General features: G+C 47.2%; 1 protein-coding gene across 4 annotated transcripts; it reads left to right on the plus strand.

The window, feature by feature from the left end:
* The first annotated feature begins 238 nt into the window (after positions 1–238).
* STK36 (serine/threonine kinase 36) lies at positions 239–22,380 on the plus strand. Of its 4 annotated transcripts, none has more exons than XM_045198077.3 (27): positions 239–300; positions 662–830; positions 1,538–1,678; positions 1,794–1,871; positions 3,220–3,350; positions 3,590–3,839; positions 5,246–5,339; positions 5,629–5,801; positions 5,943–6,130; positions 6,614–6,713; positions 8,665–8,808; positions 11,846–12,025; positions 12,977–13,074; positions 13,515–13,620; positions 13,981–14,131; positions 14,300–14,427; positions 14,948–15,052; positions 15,409–15,507; positions 15,593–15,681; positions 15,939–16,002; positions 16,170–16,280; positions 17,500–17,574; positions 18,407–18,587; positions 18,843–18,990; positions 19,214–19,361; positions 19,913–20,659; positions 21,696–22,379. In XM_045198077.3, the coding sequence occupies exons 2-27, from the start codon at positions 747–749 to the stop codon at positions 21,837–21,839; spliced, it is 3,957 nt and encodes a 1,318-aa protein (XP_045054012.2). In that variant the 5' UTR covers positions 239–300; positions 662–746; the 3' UTR covers positions 21,840–22,379. The 4 variants fall into 4 exon arrangements, with proteins under 4 accessions (XP_045054012.2, XP_024419993.2, XP_045054013.2 ...); XM_024564225.3 differs by having other exon boundaries at positions 246–364; XM_024564226.3 differs by having other exon boundaries at positions 253–364; positions 665–830.

The following is a 22,380-nucleotide window of genomic DNA, read 5'->3' on the forward strand; positions in this document are numbered from 1 at the left end:
GCAACCACAGACTCCGGGTCTTTAGTGGGTCCTGATAGCCAATAGGCGGTTCGGAAGTGCCCTAAAAGGTGCCTAAGGTCGGTCTGCCGTCTCCCACACATCTCTCAATGCCTTTGTTCTCTGGACCTCTGACCAATTGTAGCAAATACTATTGGTAACAGTGGGAGTCTAAAGAGACCGCCAGTGCGGGTGGAGAAGAATTATAAGTCAGGCAACATACGCAGGCAGCCTGAAGGGGCGGGGCTGAAGGCCGGAGCCGGCGTCCCTCGGCCTGAGGAGCTTGAAGCTCCTAGGCTGGGGGTAAGATTGGCGCTCATGCCTGTGCAGCACGCGCGCAGCGGGTGTGGGCAGGGATGCTGAGCAGGTTGGCAGTGGCAAGAACTTGGGGGAGGCTGGAAGAGGCGGGGTCGGTGGGCGAGGCTGAGTAGAGAGAGGGGAGTCGGAGGGCGGGGGCGAGGGGAAGGGGACACAGGGCCGGGACTCTACGTTGGGTTGGGGCCAGGAGACCTGAAAAAGAGGGACAACTACAAGAAGCACATTATTTGCTCCAAGATGTCATTTTCCCATGCACTCCACCCTACCATGGTTTTGAGGCGTGGATTGTTATGAAAAAGAGGAAAAGGCAAGGCAGCTAACATTACCCTTTCTTTCATGCCCGAAGCAGACTTCCCTGATGTGTGGAACTGCCCCTGGAGCTGTAGCTCTTCACGACCTTCTTCTTTCTGAGGAATCCTGAAACTCCTGTCATGGAAAAGTACCACGTGTTGGAGATGATTGGAGAAGGCTCTTTTGGGAGGGTGTACAAGGGTCGGAGAAAATACAGCGCTCAGGTGGTGAACAAAGAGGGGTATCTCTTGGGTGGGATTCTGTACCCCCAACTCCAGTGGAAAACGGGTCCTTAAGGGAAGCATTCATACCAACCAGTAATCCTAAGGCACTGACTCCTTCATACTTCTTATGGAGTGTGAGCTCTGAAATTGGATTACTTGGGTTCAAATCCTAGCTCTACCACTTTCTGGCCTTAGAACTATGGAAAAGTTACTCAACCTTTCTCTCTGTGTCTCAGTTTCCTCATTTATAGAGTGAAGGTAAGTATAGTATCTGATTGATTGAGTTGGAAGATTAAATGTAATGTCACACTGAATCACTTTGTACAGTGCTTAGTAGACAAGTAAATATCACCATTATTAATCAGTATCATCCCATGCAGGAAGAAATAAACCATCTGGACGCTATTTGTCTCTCTTCATTTTTCCTTCCTTCTATTTCCCCTAAATCCCTTAAATCTTGAGTTCTTTACCTAAATCAGAACACCTTTCCCAGAATCCACCACAGGGATCTGTCTGACAGAGGCTGTTCCCTCCTAGGGCAAAGGGGTAAGGGAAACCTGGGTCAGGCCAGGGTACCATGGGGAGAGTGCAGTGGGAGGCTCGCAGGAATAGTAAGAATTGCTCAATCTAAATCTCACTTCTGGACTTTTGAAGCTAAAGTTTCAGTAGTGCGTTTAGGCCTTGACTCTTCATCTTACCACTGACAGGTGGTGGCCCTGAAGTTCATCCCCAAATTGGGACGCTCAGAAAAGGAGCTGAGGCATCTGCAACGAGAGATTGAAATCATGCGGGGTCTGCGACATCCCAACATCGTGCATATGCTCGACAGCTTTGAGACTGATAAAGAGGTGCATTTTGGTTTGGGGGTCACCTCTTCCCAAGAAGAAGCATCATAGGAATTTTCCAACTTCAGTGCATAAATCTGGAGCCATCAATGCCTTTGCCTTTGCCTTTGCCTTTCAGGTGGTGGTAGTGACAGACTATGCTGAGGGAGAGCTCTTTCAGATTCTGGAAGATGACGGAAAACTTCCCGAAGACCAGGTATGTTTTCTGGCTCAAACTCCTCCCCAGCCCTGACCCTCCTCAAGTTAAGGACTGGTAGGGAAAGCTGAGGACACTGAAAGTCTCCATTTTGAAAATTTTCTGAGAAAAATATAAGTGCCTAGGTGTATATAGAGGCAGTGTGGTGTGACAGTAAAGTCACAATCCTGGAGCCGAAATCTTTGAGTACAAAGTTTGGCTCTGCCACTCTCCACCTAGATCCTCTTGGGCAAATTACTTGAACCTCTGTGCTCAGTTTCCTCTTTTTGAAATGGAAATAATCACGTTTATCTCTTAAAGCTACTGTGAGGATTAATGACTTAATTCACATAAAATGCTTAAAAGAGTTTCTGAAATACAGTATTCACCGTAGTTAGCTATTGTTACTGTTGTTATTCGTGGGCACCGTTAGGGGAGAAGGGCCAGTGTGGCGGTACCAGAGAGGGCGGGAAGGTGTAAGCTTGTGGTTAAGGCAAGATTTGCCACCTAGACAGCAGTTAGCAGTGGGATTTGGTGGAGCATATTGTCCAGCCAAATTTATCCCAGGGGTTTCTGTGCTCCAGCAAGTAGGCCCTCCTCAGGACTTCCTGTTGCAGCATTCTGTTCCCTTATGAGCACTCATCATCTTTGGTGAGTCCCTCTCTTCCTTTTATTAAAAAAAGGTTTTATTTATTTTTAGAGAGAGGGGAAGGGAGGGCGAAAGAAAAGGAGAGAAACATCCATGTGCAAGAGATACATTGATCAGTTGCCTCTCGCACATCCCCAAATGGGGACCTGGCCTGTTGGTTCAATTCCCCAACAGGCATGTGCCCTGATGGGGAATTGAACCAATGACCCTTCTGTTTGCAAGCCGGCACTCAATCCACTGAGCCATACCGCCAGGGCCACTTATTCCTTTTGTCTGTCTTGTGTCTTTGACTACTTGATAAAGGGATTTTGTCCCTTTCTTAATAACAGGTCATGTATATTGAATGTTTGCTAAATGCCAGGCACCATTCTGAGCATTACATTACTTTACATGCTTTAATTCATTTAACCTTCACAATAACCCTAAGAGGTAGGGGGTATTATTATTGTCATCTTATAGATGATGAATCTGAGAGGCACAAGATAATCTGCCCATGGTCATGCAGCTAAGTGTAACTCATTTTCTTTGAGTCAGTGAGTGAGCAATTGAAAGAATGAATGAGTAGGGAAGCAAGAACTATAGATGGTATCTGAAGCTCTGGAAGAAAAGGAAGGAAGAGAAGATCACATCAGCTGTAGCTTTAGGGAGGAGTCTTTGGGCTCCTCAGCAGGCTCCTTCCTCTGGCTCCTCCTTTCTTTCTCCTACCCGACTGACCCCTAGGTTCAGGCCATCGCTGCCCAGTTGGTGTCCGCCCTGTATTACCTACATTCCCATCGCATCCTCCACCGGGACATGAAACCTCAGAACATCCTCCTTGCCAAGGGTGGTGGCATCAAGCTCTGTGACTTTGGGTGAGGAGCCCTTCCTCCTGTCTCTACTCCTGTTTCTGTAGGGAGTCTTAGACCATTTGCTTGGCTTACATGGGCCTAGTTTGAGAACTTGAGCCAGAGACCGGCACTCCTTTCTGGGTCTTTTGGAAGGTGCTCTTTCTGTTCAGGTTTGAGGTTCTCACACAAATGAGAGGGGCTGGTGTCCAGGTCTGGTTTTTGCTGAATATCTTCTTTCTGCGTTTCCATTCCATCACCTGCAGGTTTGCCCGGGCTATGAGCACCAACACAATGGTGCTGACATCCATCAAAGGCACTCCCCTCTATATGTCCCCGGAGCTGGTGGAAGAGCGACCATATGACCACACCGCAGACCTCTGGTCTGTGGGCTGCATACTGTATGAGCTGGCTGTAGGCACCCCTCCCTTCTATACCACGAGCATCTTTCAGCTGGTCAATCTCATTCTCAAGGACCCTGTGCGCTGGCCCCCAACCATTAGTCCTTGCTTCAAGGTAATATAGAAAGGAAGCTTACTTTTATGTTGGAAACCTGTCTCCCTCTGCCTCTGTTCCCTCTTTTAAAATCCTTTTCCAGAGCTGGGCAGGACTTTACAGTTAATGCAGGTGCTGGTACAAGCTGCCTTGCTTTTGTACTGCAGGGGCTTCTGGGTAGGTATGCCAAACTTGGGAATAGCAGCCCGTCCTTGGACCAAGGTATCTTTTATCACAACGGAAAGGTGATTTCAAGACACCAGAGATAGATGCTGGTTCTTTCACATACCCTGTATTCCACTTAATTCCTGACAGATGATATCTAGCTTTGCAAGCACAGCTTTCAGTCCTCTTCCTGAAAGGAGGAATCTGCATTGATCCAAACGGCCAGAGCTGGTGGGGCTTCCTTGGTGATTAGGGGCAGATGAGAGAGGTGGTGTCTGCTCCTTGCAGCTAAGTCTCAACAGGCTGGAGGAAGGAGGGAGGAAAAAGAGTTGACCCTTTTTATTTCTTACCTAAGGCAAGATTTGGACGTTGAGTGGAATTTAAATGCAACTTTCTCCCAGAGTGAAATCTCATAACTTTCCTTCACTCTATCTAAGATGAAAAGGGACAGGTTTCTCCCCAACCTATTTAGTTTGGGGAGGCTCAAGTAATTATTAAAAAAGAACCTAAACAAAGGAGACTTAAGTGGGAGATAGCCATAGAATATTTATTCTCCCTGAGGGCAGACAGGCAGTTCTCTCCAGCCAGAGCCAGTGGCATACTAATCACCTAGTTTTAGGGCAGTAGTCACAGTCCAGTGCCTTCTATTCCCGTTTCAGGCTCAATTGAGGAGTTCCCCAGGGATACCTCATAATGAGGTACCCTTTTAGACGCAGTCTCCTTTCCCTTCCACCATCTGAAGACTTGCTGAAAGATTTCTGGTTTTGAGTGCTCCTAAACACATCTTTACACAGAGACTTGTGCGTGTGAGTGTGCTTTCAGCTGTAAATCCATCTGCTCCTACCCAGCTGTGAACGAACCGCAGTCAAAGGGAGAGCGAAGTGAACAGCTGGGATTTCCTTTGAATGTTTGTTTTCTGAAGGTGATTTTGAAGGTGACAGCCCTGTCTTTCTCCTAATTTTTTCCTCACTTCTTCACAAAGCTTGTTCACTGAGAAAAAGAACACTGAGATTTCTGTTTTTACTTCTGGGGTTCCAAAATGGCTGTGGACAGAAATTGGGGGCCCCCCAAGAGATGAGGCAGTGAGTTCTGTCCATGATGTCAGCCGGGGAAATGAGGCCTAAGGATAGGGTTAGAAAGGGTGTGATCAAGACTACCTGGTCTGCTGTAAGATTCGACTCTGGAATCTTGGTTTGCAGGTTCTGCTGATTGGTTAGAGCCTGTGTGGAATCGAGGGCAAATGGGGGATTTTCTCTCCACAGAACTTCCTGCAAGGACTGCTCACCAAGGACCCCCGGCAGCGCCTGTCCTGGCCAGACCTTTTATATCACCCCTTTATTGCTGGCCGTGTCACCAGTGAGTCATTAGGGTTCCCAGGGCTTTTGCACTTCCTTAGTGTTCTCCCCAATTTACCCACCTTCCCCCAATATCTGGATCCAAAATACCTTCTTGACCCCACCACCTTGGACTTTCTTCCTAGCGCTTTACCTTACCTTTGCCACCTCCCTTACAATCCCCCTCCCTCTTTGTCACTTTATCAAAATAGTCTTCCATAGAAGCCTGGAGACACTGACGTTGTCTCTGGCCAAGTGGACCTGGCGCAGCTCCATTGTGATCATGCCTTCCCCCTCTTCCCTCCCTGCAGTAATAACCGAACCAGCAGGCCCAGATTTGGGCACCCCATTCACCAGTCGTCTCCCCCCGGAACTTCAGGTCCTAAAGGACCAACAAGCACATCTGCTGGCCCCCAAGGGCAATCGATCTCGAATCTTGCGTCAGGCCTGTAAGCGCATGGCCGAGGAGGCCAAACAGAAGCAGGTGTGTGGGAATCTGTGGGAAATGTGGGACATGACCAAGCTAGTGACTTTCTAGAGTTGTGAAAGGGCCCCATATAGGATTTGTACTGCCCTGTGGCACCCACATAGTTCTGACTGAGGGTCTCCTGCCCACGTCCCACAGAAACACCAGAACATAGGACCTGCCCTTGAGGAAGAGGACAGGACCATCAAGGTGGTTTCTGGCATGGCCCCTTTGCCCAGACTAAGGGCCACTCCTCAGGAACCAGGCCTGTTGGCTGGCATCATGGCCTCAGAAATGAAGAGCAGCTGGACTGAGTTGGGGGCTGGAGAGGCGCCCCCTGCACCTCGGTGAGGAGCGTATGGCCCGGGATTTATAGGGTGAGGTATCTTGCGGATCTTTGGCTTTAGCCAAAGCAAATAAAACATGGTCCCTGTCACTCAATGTGGACAGAGCCTTAGGGGTCTAAGTCCTGGATTCTTGGATTCTAATTCCAGATACTTTCCTGATTCATCAGGAAACATGGGGACTTTCCATTCTCTATGCCTCAGTTGTACATTAACTGAAAGGGTAAGAATTCTCTCAATACAAAAGGGAAGGTTATTTGAGTTGGGAGCCTAGGTATGCTTAAGAAGAAGATCCAAAGTGGGAGAGCAGTCAAGGATGTGTGCGTAGTGGTCAGCCCACCGTGTCCTGGCCATATCCTAGAAGGTCTCCACTCAGTCCTACATGGCCTTTGCTTAATTCCTATCTTGGCTTAGAGGGGGAGACAGTTTAACGAACCCCAGGCCTCACAGGTCTGTAATTCATCCTACTTCTGCTTCCCCTGGCAGGGAAAAGCAGATCACCCAGGACAGTGAACAGGCATTCGCAGGGCTGAGGCCAGAGGAGGCGGGCCAGCAGAGCACTGATGTTGTAGACCTAGAAAACGAGGTGAGCACTAGGGGCTCTTGGCCTTGTCACTGCCACAGGATGTTGGGTCTGGGAAGGTGTTTTTCTACAACGGGGATTCCCAATCCTCCAAGTATGAGCTCCCTGTATGTTAAAAACTGCTTTCTTATTATTAACTTATAAGTCTTTAATTACACAGTTATCGAACATGTAATTATTAAAGTTGTAAAACAGGTAAAAATGTAAGTCCCTCTTAAGCATTACCTAGGTCCCAGAGGTGTCTGCTGTTATCAGTTCCGTCCGTCTCCTTCTATCCTTTCTGTGCTTTTGTATGTACATATATGCACACATAGAAATACATAGTTTGGCTGTTTTAATGTTACCGAGTTTATACCATATATATTGCTGACATCATGCCTATCATACTATATGATCTGTTTTAGATGTCATTCTACATCTGAACATGTAGTTCTACTCAGTCTTCTGTGGGTGTTTTTTAGTGTTTTAACTTTTTTTTAAATTTTAAATTTAAAATTTTTTTTTATTTTTAGAGAGAGGGAAAGGGAGGGAGGAAACATAAATGTGTGGTTGCCTCTTGCGCGCCCCCTACTGGGGACCTGGCCCACAACCCAGGCATGTGCCCTGACAAGGAATCAAACCAGTGATCCTTTGGTTCCCAGGCTGGCGCTCAGTCCACTGAGGCACACCTGTTCCAGGGCTATTTTTTTTCTTTTTAATCTAATATTTTCTTCATTTTTATTGTTGGCAGTCTTGCAGATGTGCCTATTTCCCCCCCTTTGCCCCCTTCCTCCCAGCCCCAGCGCCCCCTTCCCTCAGGGCATCACCACATGTTATATGTGTCCATGGGTCATACATGTATGTTCTTTTGCTGATCCCTTTACCTTCTTCCATCTAGTGCCATCCCCAGCCCCCTAGGGTTTTAACATTTTATTGTGAAATAATTGAAATTTAAAGAATAATTGTAAGAATACCACAAAAGAATTTCTGTGTACTCTTTCACCTAGATTCACCAGTAGTTAAAATTCTGCTATTTTGCTCTATAATTCTCTCTCTCTCTCTCTTTCTCTCTCTCTCCATCTCTCTCTCTCTATATATATGTGTATACGTGTATAAACATATCATCTTTCTGTGTCATTTTTAGGGTAAGTGGCAAATATGCCCTTTTTCCCCTAAATATTTTAGTGCATAATTTTCTAAGAACATGGTCATTTACTTGTATTACCATAGTACAATTATAGAAGTCAGAAAATTAACATTGATGTAATTTGGTTGCTTAATGTATAATCCGTATTCAAATTTTGCCAATTGCTCCAGTAATTTTTTATAGCCAAAAATTTTTTCCTGATCCATAATCCAATCCATTGTTATGCAGTGCATTTTATTATTTTGCCTTTTAAATTTCCTTTAATCTGGAACAATTCCTAATTTATTTTATTTTGTTTGTTTTTTTTTTTTTTTTGGCCCTTCATGACTGGCAGTTTGAAATACACAGGCCAGTTATTTTGCAGAATATCCCTCAAACTGATAATTCCTCATGGTTAGATTCATGTTATGCATCCTTTTTGGCAGAAAGACTGCATAAGTGATACATCCTCAATACAACAATCTTCTTAATAACTTCTAAGGATTATCTAATATGGATGGGCCGTGACTTAGTACTCCATTATGGACCAGCTTTATGACACTTCCTTTTTCTTTTTAAAATTATTTTAAATTGTAAGCCATGCTACAATGGATGGACGTCTTTCTAAGTATCTCTTTGTGCACTCATGGAGGTGTTCTCCAAGAGACTTTTCAAGACCTCCCCCCCCCCCCCAACTTCTAGCTCTACCTTTTTAAACTGGTAACTGGAAAAAATACATCTGTGCCAAAGGAGTCCCTGGTTTCCTGCAGTTATTTCATGATCCCCCAGACTGGAAGCTACTGCCCTCAACCTTGCACTCCTGACCTCTGTCTCTCCCCTGTGCCTCAGGAGCTGGACAGCGATGATGAGTGGCAACACCTGCTAGAGGCCAGCAAGCCTACGCCTGTCCAGCTGAAGGCCCCTCTTACCCTGCTGTGCAATCCAGACTTCTGCCAGCACATCCAGAGGCAGCTGCATGAGGCTGGAGGGCAGGTGATGGGCAGGAGGATACCGTGGAGGGGGCTTGAGACTGTTTTCACAGATAAGACATTAAAAAACATTGATTGGCATAAGGAGAAAGAGGAAGTTTGTCCCTTTCCAGTTTTCTTTCAGTTCATCTGCTTAATTCATGGAGATTTGCTAACTTCCTTTAGTAACACAGAAAGAACAGGTCTTGGGTTTCTCTCTCTGAAGGGAAAAGCATTCATCCAGAGCAGGAATCATCAAACTTTCTAATAGTAAGTACTTCAGGCATTGTGGGCCACAAGGCAAAAACGCAGGACATGTCCTGGCTGATGTGGCTCAGCGGATTGAGTCCCCGCCTGCAAACCGAAAGGTTGCTGGTTGGATTCCAAGTCAGGGCACATACCTGGGTTGCAGGCCAGGTCTCCAGTTGGGGGCATGAGAGAGGCAACGGACCGATGTTTCTCTCCCTCTCTTTCTCCCTCCCTTCCCTTCTGTCTAAAAAAAGGAAAAGTTTTAAGAAAATGGAGGATGTTATATAAGTACTTCTACGATGAGAAAAATGTATCTACACAATTTTTAAAAAAGATTTTATTTTTAGAGAGAGAGGAAGGGAGGGAGAAAGAGAGCTAGAAAAACTTCAATGTGTGAGAGAAACATCGATTGGTTGCCTTCTGTACACCCCCAACCAGGGACCTGGCCTGCAACCCAGGCATGTGCCCTGACTGGGAATTGAACTGGAGACCCTTCAGTTCACAGGCCAGTGCTCAGTCCACTGAGCCACACCAGCCAGGACTGTCTACAATATTTTTATTGACAAAATGAAAACTATAGCTGTGATGATTGAGTATACAATATTTTCTAATATAGGTATGCTAACCAGAAGAATGAAATTCTTTTTTAGGGAGTAACATTTTGCTTAATTGGCATTCATAGCAGTGTTCCCTCCTACAAAGGGAACTCTGAAACACAGTGATCTTCCTTCCTGGGAACTCACCGAAATATGTTGCCTGCATCTTTTCTGCTCTCTTTTCTTTAGTCTTTGTAATAATTATTTAATAAATGGACCAAGATGTGAAACCATCACCATAACCCAGCTTCAGAACATTTGCGTTCCCCTGATAAGATCGCTCATACCCATTTGCAGTTAGTCATCAGTCCGGCCCTCATTCTCAGGCCACCATTAATCTGCTCTCTGTCTCACAGATTTGCTTTTTCTGGACATTTCATGTAAGTGGAATCATACGGTATACAGTATTTACGTCTGGCTCCTTAGCATAGTGTTTTTGAGGTTCATTCATGCTGTAGCATGTAGCGGTACTTCATTCCTTTTAATTGCCGATTAGTATTCCGTTATATGGATATATGTCATATTCTATTGATCCATTCACCAGTTGATGTACACTGAGGGTGTTTCCACTTTTTGGCTTTTATGAATAATGCTGATATGAACAGTCACGTGGGAATCTTTGTAGACATACTTTCATTTCTTTTGGGTGGATACCGAGGAGTGGAATTGCTGGGTCACGTGGTAAATTTATGTTTGACATTTTAAGAAGCCGCTGAACTATTTCCAAAGTGACTACACCAGTTTGCATTCCCATGGCAATGTATGAGGGTCCCCATTTCTTCACATCCTTGCTAACATCTATTATTGTCTGTCTTTTGACTGTAGCCATTCTTGAGTGAGAAATAGTGTATCATTGTCACTTTAATTTTCATTTTGTTAATGACTAATGTCATGCATCTTTCCATGTGCTTTTTAGCCATTTGCGAAATTTCATTTCTTTAGCTCATTTTTTAAATCAGTTTGTTTGTCTTCTTATTGAGTTGTAAGACTTCTTTGCTTATTCTGGATACAAGACCTTTTTCAGATATGTGATTTGCAAATATTTTCTCCCAGTCTGTGCTTTGTCTTTTTATTCTTCTGAGTGTCTTGAAGTACAAGGGTTTTAAATTTTGATGGAATCCAATTGCCATATTTTCCCTTTGTAGGTTATGCTTTTGGTGTTGTATCTAAGAAATATTTTCCAAACCCAAAGACTTGGAAGTTTTTTCTTCTGTGTTTCTTTGAAAAGTTTTCTAGTGTTAGCTCTGACTTTTAGTTCTCTGACCCAAAATTTTGTATTTAAATTTTGTATATGATGTGAGGTCCACGATGTGAAGGATCTAAGTTGATACTTTGCATGTAAGTACATAGTTGTCCCAGCACCATTTGTTGGAAGGACTCTCCTTTGTCCCGTGAATTGCCTTAGCACGTTGCATCTCCCTTTGAGTCTTGACGTGTTGTGCTGGACAGCTTTTCAGTAGGGAAGCAAGTTAAAAGCTCTGCCTCCAGGATAAGACTTCCTAAGTGGAATTTTACTTGAACTACCCTTTAGCTGCGTGATTGTTGACAACTTACTTAGCCTACCTAGAAGCTTCGGTCTCACCTGTAACTGTGTTTGTGTTTACTTCAAAAAGTTATTGTAAAGATTACATAAGCAAATAAGTGAAAAGATTTAAAACAGTGATGTAAATGTTATTCTTCTTTCAAGAATAATCTTTTAAGGAATAACCATTTAAAGATATAACTGTTCTCAGCTTGCAGGCTGTATAAAAATAAGCAGTAGGAGGGATTTAGTGTGTGGACTGTAGTCTGTCAGCCCTTGGTTGAGAGTTGAACAATATTGTTTTGTTTACTTGGAGTTGAATGGCATCTGTTACGTGTCCATTGTTTTTAATTTTCAGAAGTATATGTGAGTGTGTGTGTGTTTTGTTTTTAAGATGAAGGGCTGGAGAAGGGAGGGAGCAGATAGGAATGGCATTGCGTCTGACACAGAGATCCTGAGGGGCAGTCCCCTCCCCCTTGGTCACTGTTATATAAGTCAGGTGACCCGACCATCTATACTCCCCTTCCCTGGTACTGTTTCCCTACTTTCCTCCTCTTCTCTGGGCGTCAGACTCCCGAAGAAAGGAGGGAGAGCATATGGTTGGATTTGCCAACTCCTTGGGGGAACTTGATCTGTGTGACTCTTCTTTTACCTCTGATAATATTGATTACTACTTCCTTCCCTTGTGCCACCAGATCTTGAAAGGCAAGCTAGAGGGTGCTTCCCATATCCTGCCCGCGCTCCGGGTCCTGAGCAGTCTTCTGTCCAGCTGCAGTGACTCTATTCCCTTATACTCCTTCTGCCGTGAGGCAGGGCTCCCCGGGCTACTGCTCAGCCTGCTCAGACACACCCAGCAGAGCAACAGTATTCAGCAGGTAAGCACTGTGCAAAGAGCCTCTAAAGACTTCCAGGAGTTTCTGCGTAGATTTCTCTTCTTCGAGCTGCCATCTCTGTTTGGCCCAGTTGCCTTTTTTATTTTCTTTCCTCTTTCTACTTAGTTGACCATGAATTCAGACTTTAATGCCTCACGAGACCAGGCACATCATGTCGGTCAGTGAAGTTGACTACGGCGGGCTGTGTGAGTAGTGGGGATGGATAAACTGGAGATCTCATGCCTAGTCTAATGGTATATCCTCCCCTCAGCTCCAGCCCACTGTTGCCATGTGGGAATACCGGCCCAGTGTTGCCTGATCTTCCAGTTTTCCTAGAGAAGCCAGAAATCCCGATTTTTATGTGTAGTGTCCCAATACTTAGAGCACTGTGCTTTGAAATGTTAAATCCTTGGCTTTATTGACCCACTTTTACAGAGTGGGGACCGCAATTCAGAGATGAACTGACTCACACACAGGCTCTAACTTGTAAACAGACACGGAGATGGAAGCAGAAGAGCTGGGATTGAGACTCAACGTGTCTGGGGAGAAACCTCTGCTTCCCCGTGCTGTGTTCTGCCCCAGCTAAGCTGAGAACAGAATAAAGAGATGTTTAATGGGACCTTGGCTCAGGCAGCAAGAAAGCTGCCCTCTGCTGATGAGTACTAATCTTGAGTGTTTTGAAGAAATTTAGAAAAGAATTTGAGCTATTTTGAAAAAGAGAACCTCCTAAACTCCAAGATGCTGTTCAGGCCAAACAAGACACATTTTTGTCCTATTTACAGCCCGTTGTCTACCGTCGGTTACTTCTAGATCTCCCCTCTGTCCAAACACTCTTCCACCTGCCCATTTCTGTCTGGCCGGCCTGGCTGGGTATCTGATACCTGTTTAAACCATTTTGTTCTATTCTTTTTCTCCATCTACATTGCCCTTACTCTCTGTCCTTTTCTCTGGCAGCAATGTTGGTATGGGACCTTCTCGCGAGACCTCATGGCTGTGATTCAGGCCTACTTTGCCTGCACCTTCAATCTGGAGAGGAGCCAGACAGATGACAGGTGGGATAAGACACAGTTTTGCTCTGTTGGCCAGGTTGGCTTCTTTTTCTGTCCCCATTCTTCCCTTCTCCTTTAGGAATAGGCTAAGTGAGAAGCCATTATTTGTGACAGGTTTAAGGATCAGCTGACTGACCCCTCAGAGTCCAGGTTATCCTCCTAAGGACCCTGAGATGCCTCCAAGTTTGCTCCACAACTTTTGGGACTTAAGTGTCAGCAGTCACCATACACTATATGAATGGATCAAGATGTGAAGAACCTAGAGAAATGGCAAAGAGAAGGGGCTTGGAGGGTGTATATGTGGGTCCGTGTGTGCTTAGCAGCACGGAGTGGCAGGGGCATTGTGATGTGTTCCTTTGCTGAGCTTCTCCTACTTGCCCCATTCACACATCTGGGCTTTTAGTAGGAAGATGAGAAGAAACCATGGGCTCATTTTTTCCCAGCCTGCAGGTATTCCAGGAAGCTGCCAGCCTCTTTCTGGACATGTTGGGGAAACTGCTGTCCCAACCAGATGACTCCGAGCAGACCTTGCGGAGGGATAGCCTTATGGTAATCTGTCCCCATTTCCAGACTTCTGTCTCTCCTGTCTTTCTCTGTGTTTCTCCCACTGCCTTTCTTATGACTAGATAGGGTTAGATCAAGGTAATAACATCAACTATTTGTTGGATGACAGCTGTGTGCCATATGCAGTTTGAGTAAGAGGAAATTCCTATCGTCACAGGCCTGGGATAGTCTAGTAGGGGAGATATATAAAGTGATCAAGGACAATAGTGTGAAAAGTACTTAGATAGCTAGTTCCCCCAGATTTTCCTCCTCCTTTCTTAGGTTCTCTAGGGATTCTTGCTCCTTACCATTAGCCTAGTCAGTTTTCTGATTCCCTAATATGAACCCTGCCCTCATCTCCCTTAGTGCTTTACTGTTCTGTGTGAAGCCATGGATGGCAACAGCTGCACCATCTCCAAAGCCTTTTACTCCAGTCTGCTGACCACACAGCGAGCTGTGCTGGATGGGCTTCTTCATGGCTTGACAGTGCCACAGCTCCCTTTCCACACCCTCCCAGGTGACCAGAGTGGGGAGGGGAGGACTGACTTGTTGAGTAGGTCCAACTCTGCTCTTTCTACTGCCATCACCTAGACACAGTTTAGTGAATTACTGTGGACTGAAAGAATGGAGGGGGATCTGAGAGAAACAGCTAGACCTACTCTTCATTCTTTGCCTTTCTCCATAGGAGCCCCTCAAGTGAGCCAGCCACCGCGGGAGCAGAGTGAGGATCTGCCTGGAGCCATTTCCTCTGCATTGGCAGCCATATGCATTGCCCCTCTAGGGCTGCCTGGCTGCTGGGAAGCCAAGGAGCAGGTTTGAGCTGCAGTTTCTTGTTCCTCTCGCTCCTGTTGCCAGGGTTGGAGAGGCTGGCCCCAGCTTCTCAGAAAGGCAGAGAAATAAGCTGTTATGCCTCCTCTTACCCTCTAATTCCAGAAACAGATGATCCCACCCTGGGTCTGGGCCTCTTGTAGAACATGATGTGGCCAAAACCCCAGAGGCCTTCGTTAGAGAGCTCAGTGACACATTGCCCATGTGGTAGAGCAGTTGATCTGAAGCTCCCAATGATGCTTCTTCAAGGGCTCAGGATTCAGGTTTCCTGTTCCCGTTTGGCTAGCAACACTGTCCTCTGTGCCTGCCTACACTGAGGCTAAAGATCGTGACTTTTGGCTCTCCGTCGGCCGTAAATACTGGGAACGGAATGGGGTCTGAGGCTTCTGGTTAACCTAGGGAAGAGTGACTAGCAAGGGATGAGAGTCCTGATTAGTTGGAGATGTGAGAGGAATAGGATTGGAATAATGGGAATGGGATTGATTCTCTAGGAATGTCCCTACAGATCTCTCGGCATTTGGCAAATCAGCTCACCGAAGACAACAACCAGCTGAGGCCATCCCTCGTCTCTGGATTGCAGCATCCCATCCTGTGCCTACACCTTCTTAAGGTACTGCCTGCCCATAACTCTTGGCATTGCAGATTTCTTTTTAACCCCAACGCGCTCTCGCGCGCGCACACACACACACACACAGACTGAGATGAGAGACCCCCTTGCAGAACCCCTTTCTACTTTTAAATCTTTTCAGCTGAGATGGCCCCATTATTAGCCAGTCCTCACCAGAACTGAGAAGTATCCTTATCTCACTGTTTTACAGCAAGAGGTGGAAGTGGCCCAAACTTCTCCGATACCCCCAAGTGTGGGTATCAGATCTGTTGAGAGGTTAGCCTGCTTTCAGCTGAGCCTTCCAGTCTAGGAGCCCAGGTGCTGCTTGCTCACTGACAGACTCCTCCCCACTTCCTCAGGTTCTCTACTCCTGCTGCCACGTTAGCGAACGCCTGTGCCGTCTTCTAGGGCAAGAGCCCCTGGCCTTGGAGTCTCTGTTGATGTTGGTTCAGGGCAAGGTAGGCCAGCAACACAGGTGGGCATCTCATGGTGGCCCCACCATCTCAATCAGAGATTATCTGATATCTTTAGTTTCCTTTGTAGGTCAAGGTAGTGGATTGGGAAGAGTCTACTGAAGTGGCACTCTACCTCCTCTCCCTTCTTGTCCTTCGGCTCCAAGATCTGCCTCCTGGGTGAGTCATAAAGTAGGGTCTGTCCACTAAAATCTTCTACCCACAGAGCTCACCCTGACCGAGAGCAGCCTATCCTTAGGAGGGACTGGGACCTAGGGAAGGTTTCTCCACAAAGAGCAGACCTTGATTCCTGCCAGCTTTGTGACTTGGAGCTGGACATGCAGCCTGGGTGGAGAGTGCCATTCAAGGGAGGAGGAAGGCCACCCACCAGCCCCCTCTCCCACTGCTGCATCCCCTGATATATCTCCTTATTCCAGAATGGAGAAGCTAGGCAGTGAGATTGCTGCTCTCTTTACCCGTTCTCACGTCGTCTCTCTCGTGGTGAGTTTTCAACTTCCATCTTCCTCCCCTTTTCACCCTGTCATCCCACAGGGAAGTCGTCATCCCCTTTGCAGCTGTTTATGTGGTATTCTCCCAGTCTAGGACAGAGAACTAAAGCCTCCCTGCTTGTGCTGAATACCATTTCTTCTCTGCTTCTAACTCTCCAGAGTGCAGCGGCCTGTCTGCTGGGACAGCTTGGACAGCAAGGGGTGACCTTTGACCTCCAGCCTGTGGAGTGGATCCCTGCAACCACACACGCCCTGTCCGCTCCTGCAGAGGTGAGATCTGCAGGGAATGCATAGCCATGTTTTCTCTGCGTCAAACAAGGAGTGTATTCAGGGAGGAAAGACTGAAATGCCAGCCAGCATAGAGTAAACTAAAAATTGGTAAAGGAATCAAGGAATCTTTGCTACCCTTCTTCCCCCAGATAATTGATCCCTCTGAGCCCAGACTAGTCAGGGCTTCAGATCTGTTGTTAACACTCTGGACCACTAAAGAAGGAGAGAGGCATCGTTTCTATCTTGGACTTTGACACTTGCCCACTAAAGGTTCTCTCTTTTTCAGTCCATTTTTCTTCACTGCCACCAGAGTGAGTTTTCAGTGAAGGAAAATCTGATCATTTGTTCAAGCAGTAATTACTTAACACGAGAATTGAGTACTAGACACTATTCTAGGCTCTGGTAATACAGCAGTGAATAAAAGTATAAAGCTCCATCTTGCCCATATGGAGCTTGTGTTAAGTCCTCAGTGGCTTCCCACTGCTTCTGGGATGAAGTCCAAATTCTTTAGCAGGCTGCTGAAAGCTCATCTGTTACATCTAGGCCAGGGGTATCAAACTCATTTTCACTGGGGGCCACATCAGCCTCGCGGTTGCCTTCAAAGAGCCAAATGTAATTTTAGGATTGTGTAAATGTAACTACTCCTTAACTAGGGGCTAGGAGCTCGGCACTGCCACCGGGTAGAAACAAGGTGCCGTGCCGGATAAAACAAGGTGGAGGGCCAGATTCGGCCCTCAGGTCTTGTGTTTGCCACCTGTGCCCTAGGCCCTATACTGCTTGACCAAAAGAGTTACATTTCAAAAATTCACTATGGTCTCTCATGACCTGCCTTTATTTATGCTGTGACTTCCTCTTGCAATGTTCTCCCTTACTGCTTTCACCTTCTCTTGTCTGCCTTTTAAACTTGTAATCCCATCAGTTTCCTACCTCTAGGATGCAGAGTTAGGCACTCTTTACCTGTGAACTCGCACCCTCACCCCAGCCTCTTGTTTAGAAAGTATTTTCCTAAAGTATAAGGTTTTTCTGTGTCTGCTTACCCTACCAGACTGTGTCTTTAGGACAGAGTTAGTCATATGATCAAATAGGCAGGAACCATGACTTTCCACGACACCAGGTGGAGGAAGAGCTCTTTCTCCTTGACCAGGAGTGGGCTGTGCAGGCCTATGAGGCCATCTCCTCTGGCTCAGAGGTCTGCCTTCCTCCTGCCTCTGTCCTACAGGTCCGGTTGACTCCACCAGATGGCTGTGGATTCTATGACGGCCTGCTTATCCTTCTGCTGCAGCTCCTCACCCAGGTACAGCTGCAACTTAAGGCACCTGGGAAGTAAGGGAAGAAAAACTGGGCATTTTAGGGAGCTGCTGGACATTAGGAAAGAAAAAGCAATCCACAAACTACTATGCTTGTGATGGCTTTAAAAGGGCCCCACCTGCCTTCAGTATGGACCCTTTATTTTTATTGGTTTTAGAGAGAGAGGAAGGGAGAGAGAGTGAGAAACATTGATTTGTTTTTCCACTTATTCATTCATTCATTGGTTGATTTTTTTAAAAGATTTTATTTATTTATTTTTGGAGAGAGGGGAAGGGAGGGAGAGAAAGAGAGAGACATCAATTTGTTGCCTCTTGTACACCCCCAGCCAGGGACTTGGCCTGCAATCCAGGCATGTGCCCTAACCAGGAATTGAACTGGTAACCTTTTGGTTCACAGGCCAAAGCTCAGTCCACTGAGCCACATCAGCCAGGGCTCATTGGTTGATTCTTATATGTGCCCTTACCAGGGATCTAACCTACAACCTGGGCGTATTGGGACGATGCTCTAACCAACTGAGCTACCCAGCCAGAGCAGTATGGATCCCTTAAAAGAAACTATGCAGATGCATCCCTTGGGATTCAGTGGAAAGAAAAGTTCCCCTGGTTTCCAGCAGACATGCACATGGGTTGAGAGGTCAGGGGGTTAAGATGTGATAACAAGGGGAACCAAGATAAAAGGGAAATCCCAGCTGGGAAAACAGAAAGGATCATTTCTGGGACTCCTTTTCCTCATCCGTCAGGGACAGGAGTGAAAAAAAGGCATTTTGACTCCTGACTTTTACCCCACCCACCCACCCTCTCTTTTAATTTTGTCTCTAGCAGGGGAAGACTAGCCTGATAAGGGATGTGGTTAGCTCCGAAATGTGGACTGTCCTGTGGCACCGCTTCTTCATGGCTCTGAGGCTCCCCAAGGATGTATCTACGCAGGAAGAGGAGCTATCCCTGTCCAGTCCACGTAGCTCAAGCTCAGGGCCAGACTGGATGCTGATCTCTCCTCAAGGTAGCTTTTCATCTGCATGGCCTTCTTTGTGGGGCCAGTGTATTGATCCCTCTTTATGAGGAGCAGCCTAGAACTGGGTTAGCCATTGGAAATTGCTGTCGCTGCTGCTGCCTGGGGAGAGGATGGAAATTCTACACTGAAATTGCTCAGGGATGGGGAAGGGACTGAATAAGTGGTAGCCTGGGAGCCACAGGGAAGCAGGAGCTTCTGGGCTTCTTGTCTGTTCCACTGGGTCTTCATTCTTGATGTTTCCAGGTGTGGCAGCCCTGCTGAGCCTGGCTGTGGTCACCTTCACCCAGGAGCCCCACTTATGCCTGAGCCACCTGTCTCAGCGTGGAAGTAGCCTCATGTCCACCCTGAAGCATCTGCTTTCTGCCAGCTTTTTGCAGCAGCTGGGCCAGGCGTGAGTTTGAGCTACAGGAGGGACAACTGAAGATCCAGAGAGTCTGCAGTGGCAGGCAGGGAGGGGGAGGCTGGAGAGAAATAGCTGACAGCTTGAGGTATGAGGCCAGAGATGGTATGCTGAGATTGGGGAAGGAGAGCTGGACTAGGAAACTTGAAGCAGGGGGAATAATAAAAGGTGGGTGAGCAAGACCAAGTGAATCCTTCCACACTCCCCTCCTTAGGCCTCATGGGTCTGAGTTTCTCCCCGTGGTGGTGCTCTCTGTCTGCCAGCTCCTCTGCTTCCCCTTTGCCCTGGATGTGGATGCTGACCTCCTTGTGGGTATCTTGGCTGACCTCACAGACTCAGAAGTCACAGCCTACCTGCTGCAGGTACTTTGGAGGCATGAAGGTGGGAGAGGAAGATAACCAACCGCGTTATGCACTCTAATTCACTCCTGACAGCTCCAGGGCTCTCCTTGGCCCCTGTAAGAGTAGCACATCTGGTTTGATCTAAGAGTTGGAGTGGAGAAACCATTCGGGCCTGAACAGAGGCATGTGGTTAGAGCTGGGGCTGGTACCTCCATCAGTACGTTATCTGAATTTTGTTGGAGCTCAGTAGGGTGAACATCCCAGTCTAGGTACTGGAGACTCAACTCCTAGCCAGGAATCACTTCTCTAGCAATTCGTGGCATTAAACAATGGGTCTTTGACAAGCAGAGCAAGGACTGAACTTGGAAAGAACCTTTTCTCTTGGGGTCCACATTGTGTCTCCTGTGGAGTGCTATGGGTCAGCTCTCTCCATGCTCTTAGCTCTCTGTGGTGTTTCTCACTATGGCGTGGCTTTTCTCCCAGATTTTGGGCTCCTTCTAGCTATCGAGTTGCAGTGTGTTCTCCCTCTCCCTGAACTACTTTTGCCTGACCCCCTCCTTCTCCTCTCCTAGGTCTGCTGCTACCATCTTCCATTGTCACAAGTAGAGCTGCCCATCAGTCTCCTCACACATCTGGCCCTCAGGGATCTCACCTGTCTCAGCCAGTTTGTGAACACAGTGGCCGCCTCCCCCAGAACTATCGTCTCGTTCCTCTCAGTTGCTCTTCTAGGTGACCAGCCGCTGCTGACCTCTGACCTTCTTTCTCTTTTGGCACACACAGCCCGGGTTCTGTCCCCCAGTCATTTGTCCTTTATCCAAGAACTCCTAGCTGGCTCTGATGAATCCTATCGGCCCCTGCGCAGCCTCCTGGGTCACCCAGATAACTCTGTGCGGGCCCGCACTTATGGGCTCCTGGGACACTTGCTCCAACACAGTGTGGCCCTGCGTGGGGCATTGCAGAGCCAGGCTGGACTGCTCAACCTTCTGCTGCTGGGGCTTGGAGACAAGGACCCTGCTGTGCGACGCAGTGCCAGCTTTGCTGTGGGCAATGCAGCCTACCAAGCTGGTCCCCTGGGACCTGCCCTGGCAGCTGCAGTACCCCGTATGACCCAGTTACTTGGAGATCCTCAGGCTGGTATCCGGCGCAATGCTGTGTCGGCTTTGGGCAACTTGGGACCTGAGGGGTTGGGGGAAGAGCTGTTACAGTATCAAGTACCCCAGCGGCTCCTGGAGATGGCGTGTGGAGACCCTCAGCCAGATGTGAAGGAGGCTGCCCTCATTGCCCTGCGGAGCCTCCGCCAGGAGCCCTGTATACATCAGGTACACCCCAGGGGATTTAGGGACCATGATGATGGGGTTGTAGTTCACAACAGTTTTCTGAGATAGACTCAAAGGAATTGGGACATCCAGAAATCAAAGTTTGTCCTCTTGAGAGCAGGAAACCCAGGGGCAGTGTCTTGGAGATGAGTTTTTCATCTGCCATCTCTCACCCCAGAGAAGGGAAGGGACCTGGAAGAGGGCTCCATTGGGCTGGGGCATGCCTGGGGTTTCCAGGACCACTGCTTCTCTCATTCAGAGTCTGCATGAGAGGGAGGCGAGGGAAGATTGGAGATGTGGAGGTACAGAGTGGCTTCCTTCTGGGAGCTGTGACGATGCTGTCTCTCTTAGCACTTAGCATGTTAAAAGCCCCATGCTAAGAGTTTTACCTTTATTATCTGGTTTAAGCTATTTCATTTTGCAGGCTAGGAAGCTGAGGTACAAAGAATTTATAACTTGTTCAAATGACAAAGCTAGTATGCAGGATTGGACTTTTGAAGTCAAGAGTCTGAGTCCCATATTCTTAACCACTGGTTTATTCTATCTTTTCCACTCAATCCTCAGTGTATAAACAGCCTAATGAAATCACATATCTACCTGTGATAAGGCTAAACCTCCAAATTATAATAGCTCAGTATGGTAGCATCTTTGGGGTGCATGCAGAACAAATTTTGACAAGATGGTGATGATATGTATTATAGGGTTTTCTGGCAGTCCGTGTGGGGACACGATAAATAGGGTTCTGGGTAGTAACGAGGTTAAGTCCCACTGGTCTGGACCCATGGCTTGGAATCACCGGTCTGCTATCACCTCCTGAGGACAAGTGCGTGGATCCTTGGTGCCTTGGCGTCATGGTCTGTAACCAAAGAGAGTCTAAGTAGACCTCTGGTCCTGATGAATCCTGTCTCGAAGGTTTCTCTTTTCCCACACAAACTATTTTGTGTCCCCAAGAGCCCATTTTTTTTCTGGAGTGGGAATTGCTAGGCCAAATGAGAGTCCTCCACATGTTGTATTCTGACATCTGCCCTCTGTCCCACAGGTGCTGGTGTCCCTGGGTGCCAGTGAGAAATTAGCCTTGCTCTCTCTGGGGAATCAGTTACTGCCGCACAGCAGCCCCAGGCCTGCCTCTGCCAAACACTGCAGGAAACTCATTCACCTCCTGAGGCCAACCCACAGCACATGATCCCAGATTTCTGGTGTCCAGCCTCCAACCTTCATTGCCCTACTATTGCCAACTCTCTTTCTACGATATAAGCCACCAACTGAGAGTTAAAGAAATTTTAAAGAGAGAAAAGCTGCCAACTCAACTGATTTGAGAATGAGAAATAGAAAATATTTATATATGAAGCTCCCTCCACCCCCAATCCAGGATGATTTCAACCAGTAAACTTCATTGCTGTTGGTGCCAAAGAAGACTCCTCCCTTCTCTACATCCAGAGGTCTTCTCTCCAATGCTATGCCTTTAACCCCAGGAACATGCTTCCCAGAGCTTGGGGGAGACACCGCCTACCTGAGAGGTTTTTTCCTTTCTGGAGCTCCTATAATCCTCCCAATAGGTCCTTGGTTTAGGCGCACGGGCCCAAGGACAGTGATGAGGACAGAGCCTGTCTCAGCTCTAGACTCGGGATAAATGCCTTCAGTCCCTGTGTGGAGGGCTCCTCAATCCATAGCCCACATTCCCATCTGTGGGAGGGCATGGCGGGGCGGGGGGAGGGGGTTGTATC

Source organism: Desmodus rotundus, chromosome 2 (genome assembly GCF_022682495.2).
Source record: "Desmodus rotundus isolate HL8 chromosome 2, HLdesRot8A.1, whole genome shotgun sequence".
NCBI classification, from domain to species: Eukaryota; Metazoa; Chordata; class Mammalia; order Chiroptera; family Phyllostomidae; genus Desmodus; species Desmodus rotundus.

Excerpts from the sequence above, each read along its gene's own strand:
- STK36 (XM_045198077.3), top strand. The coding sequence starts at position 747 with ATGGAAAAGTACCACGTGTTGGAGATGATTGGAGAAGGCTCTTTTGGG. Across the intron at positions 15,682-15,938 it reads CTCCAAGATCTGCCTCCTGG|AATGGAGAAGCTAGGCAGTG; the intron begins GTGAGTCATAAA and ends TCCTTATTCCAG. Across the intron at positions 18,588-18,842 it reads GATGCTGATCTCTCCTCAAG|GTGTGGCAGCCCTGCTGAGC; the intron begins GTAGCTTTTCAT and ends TGATGTTTCCAG.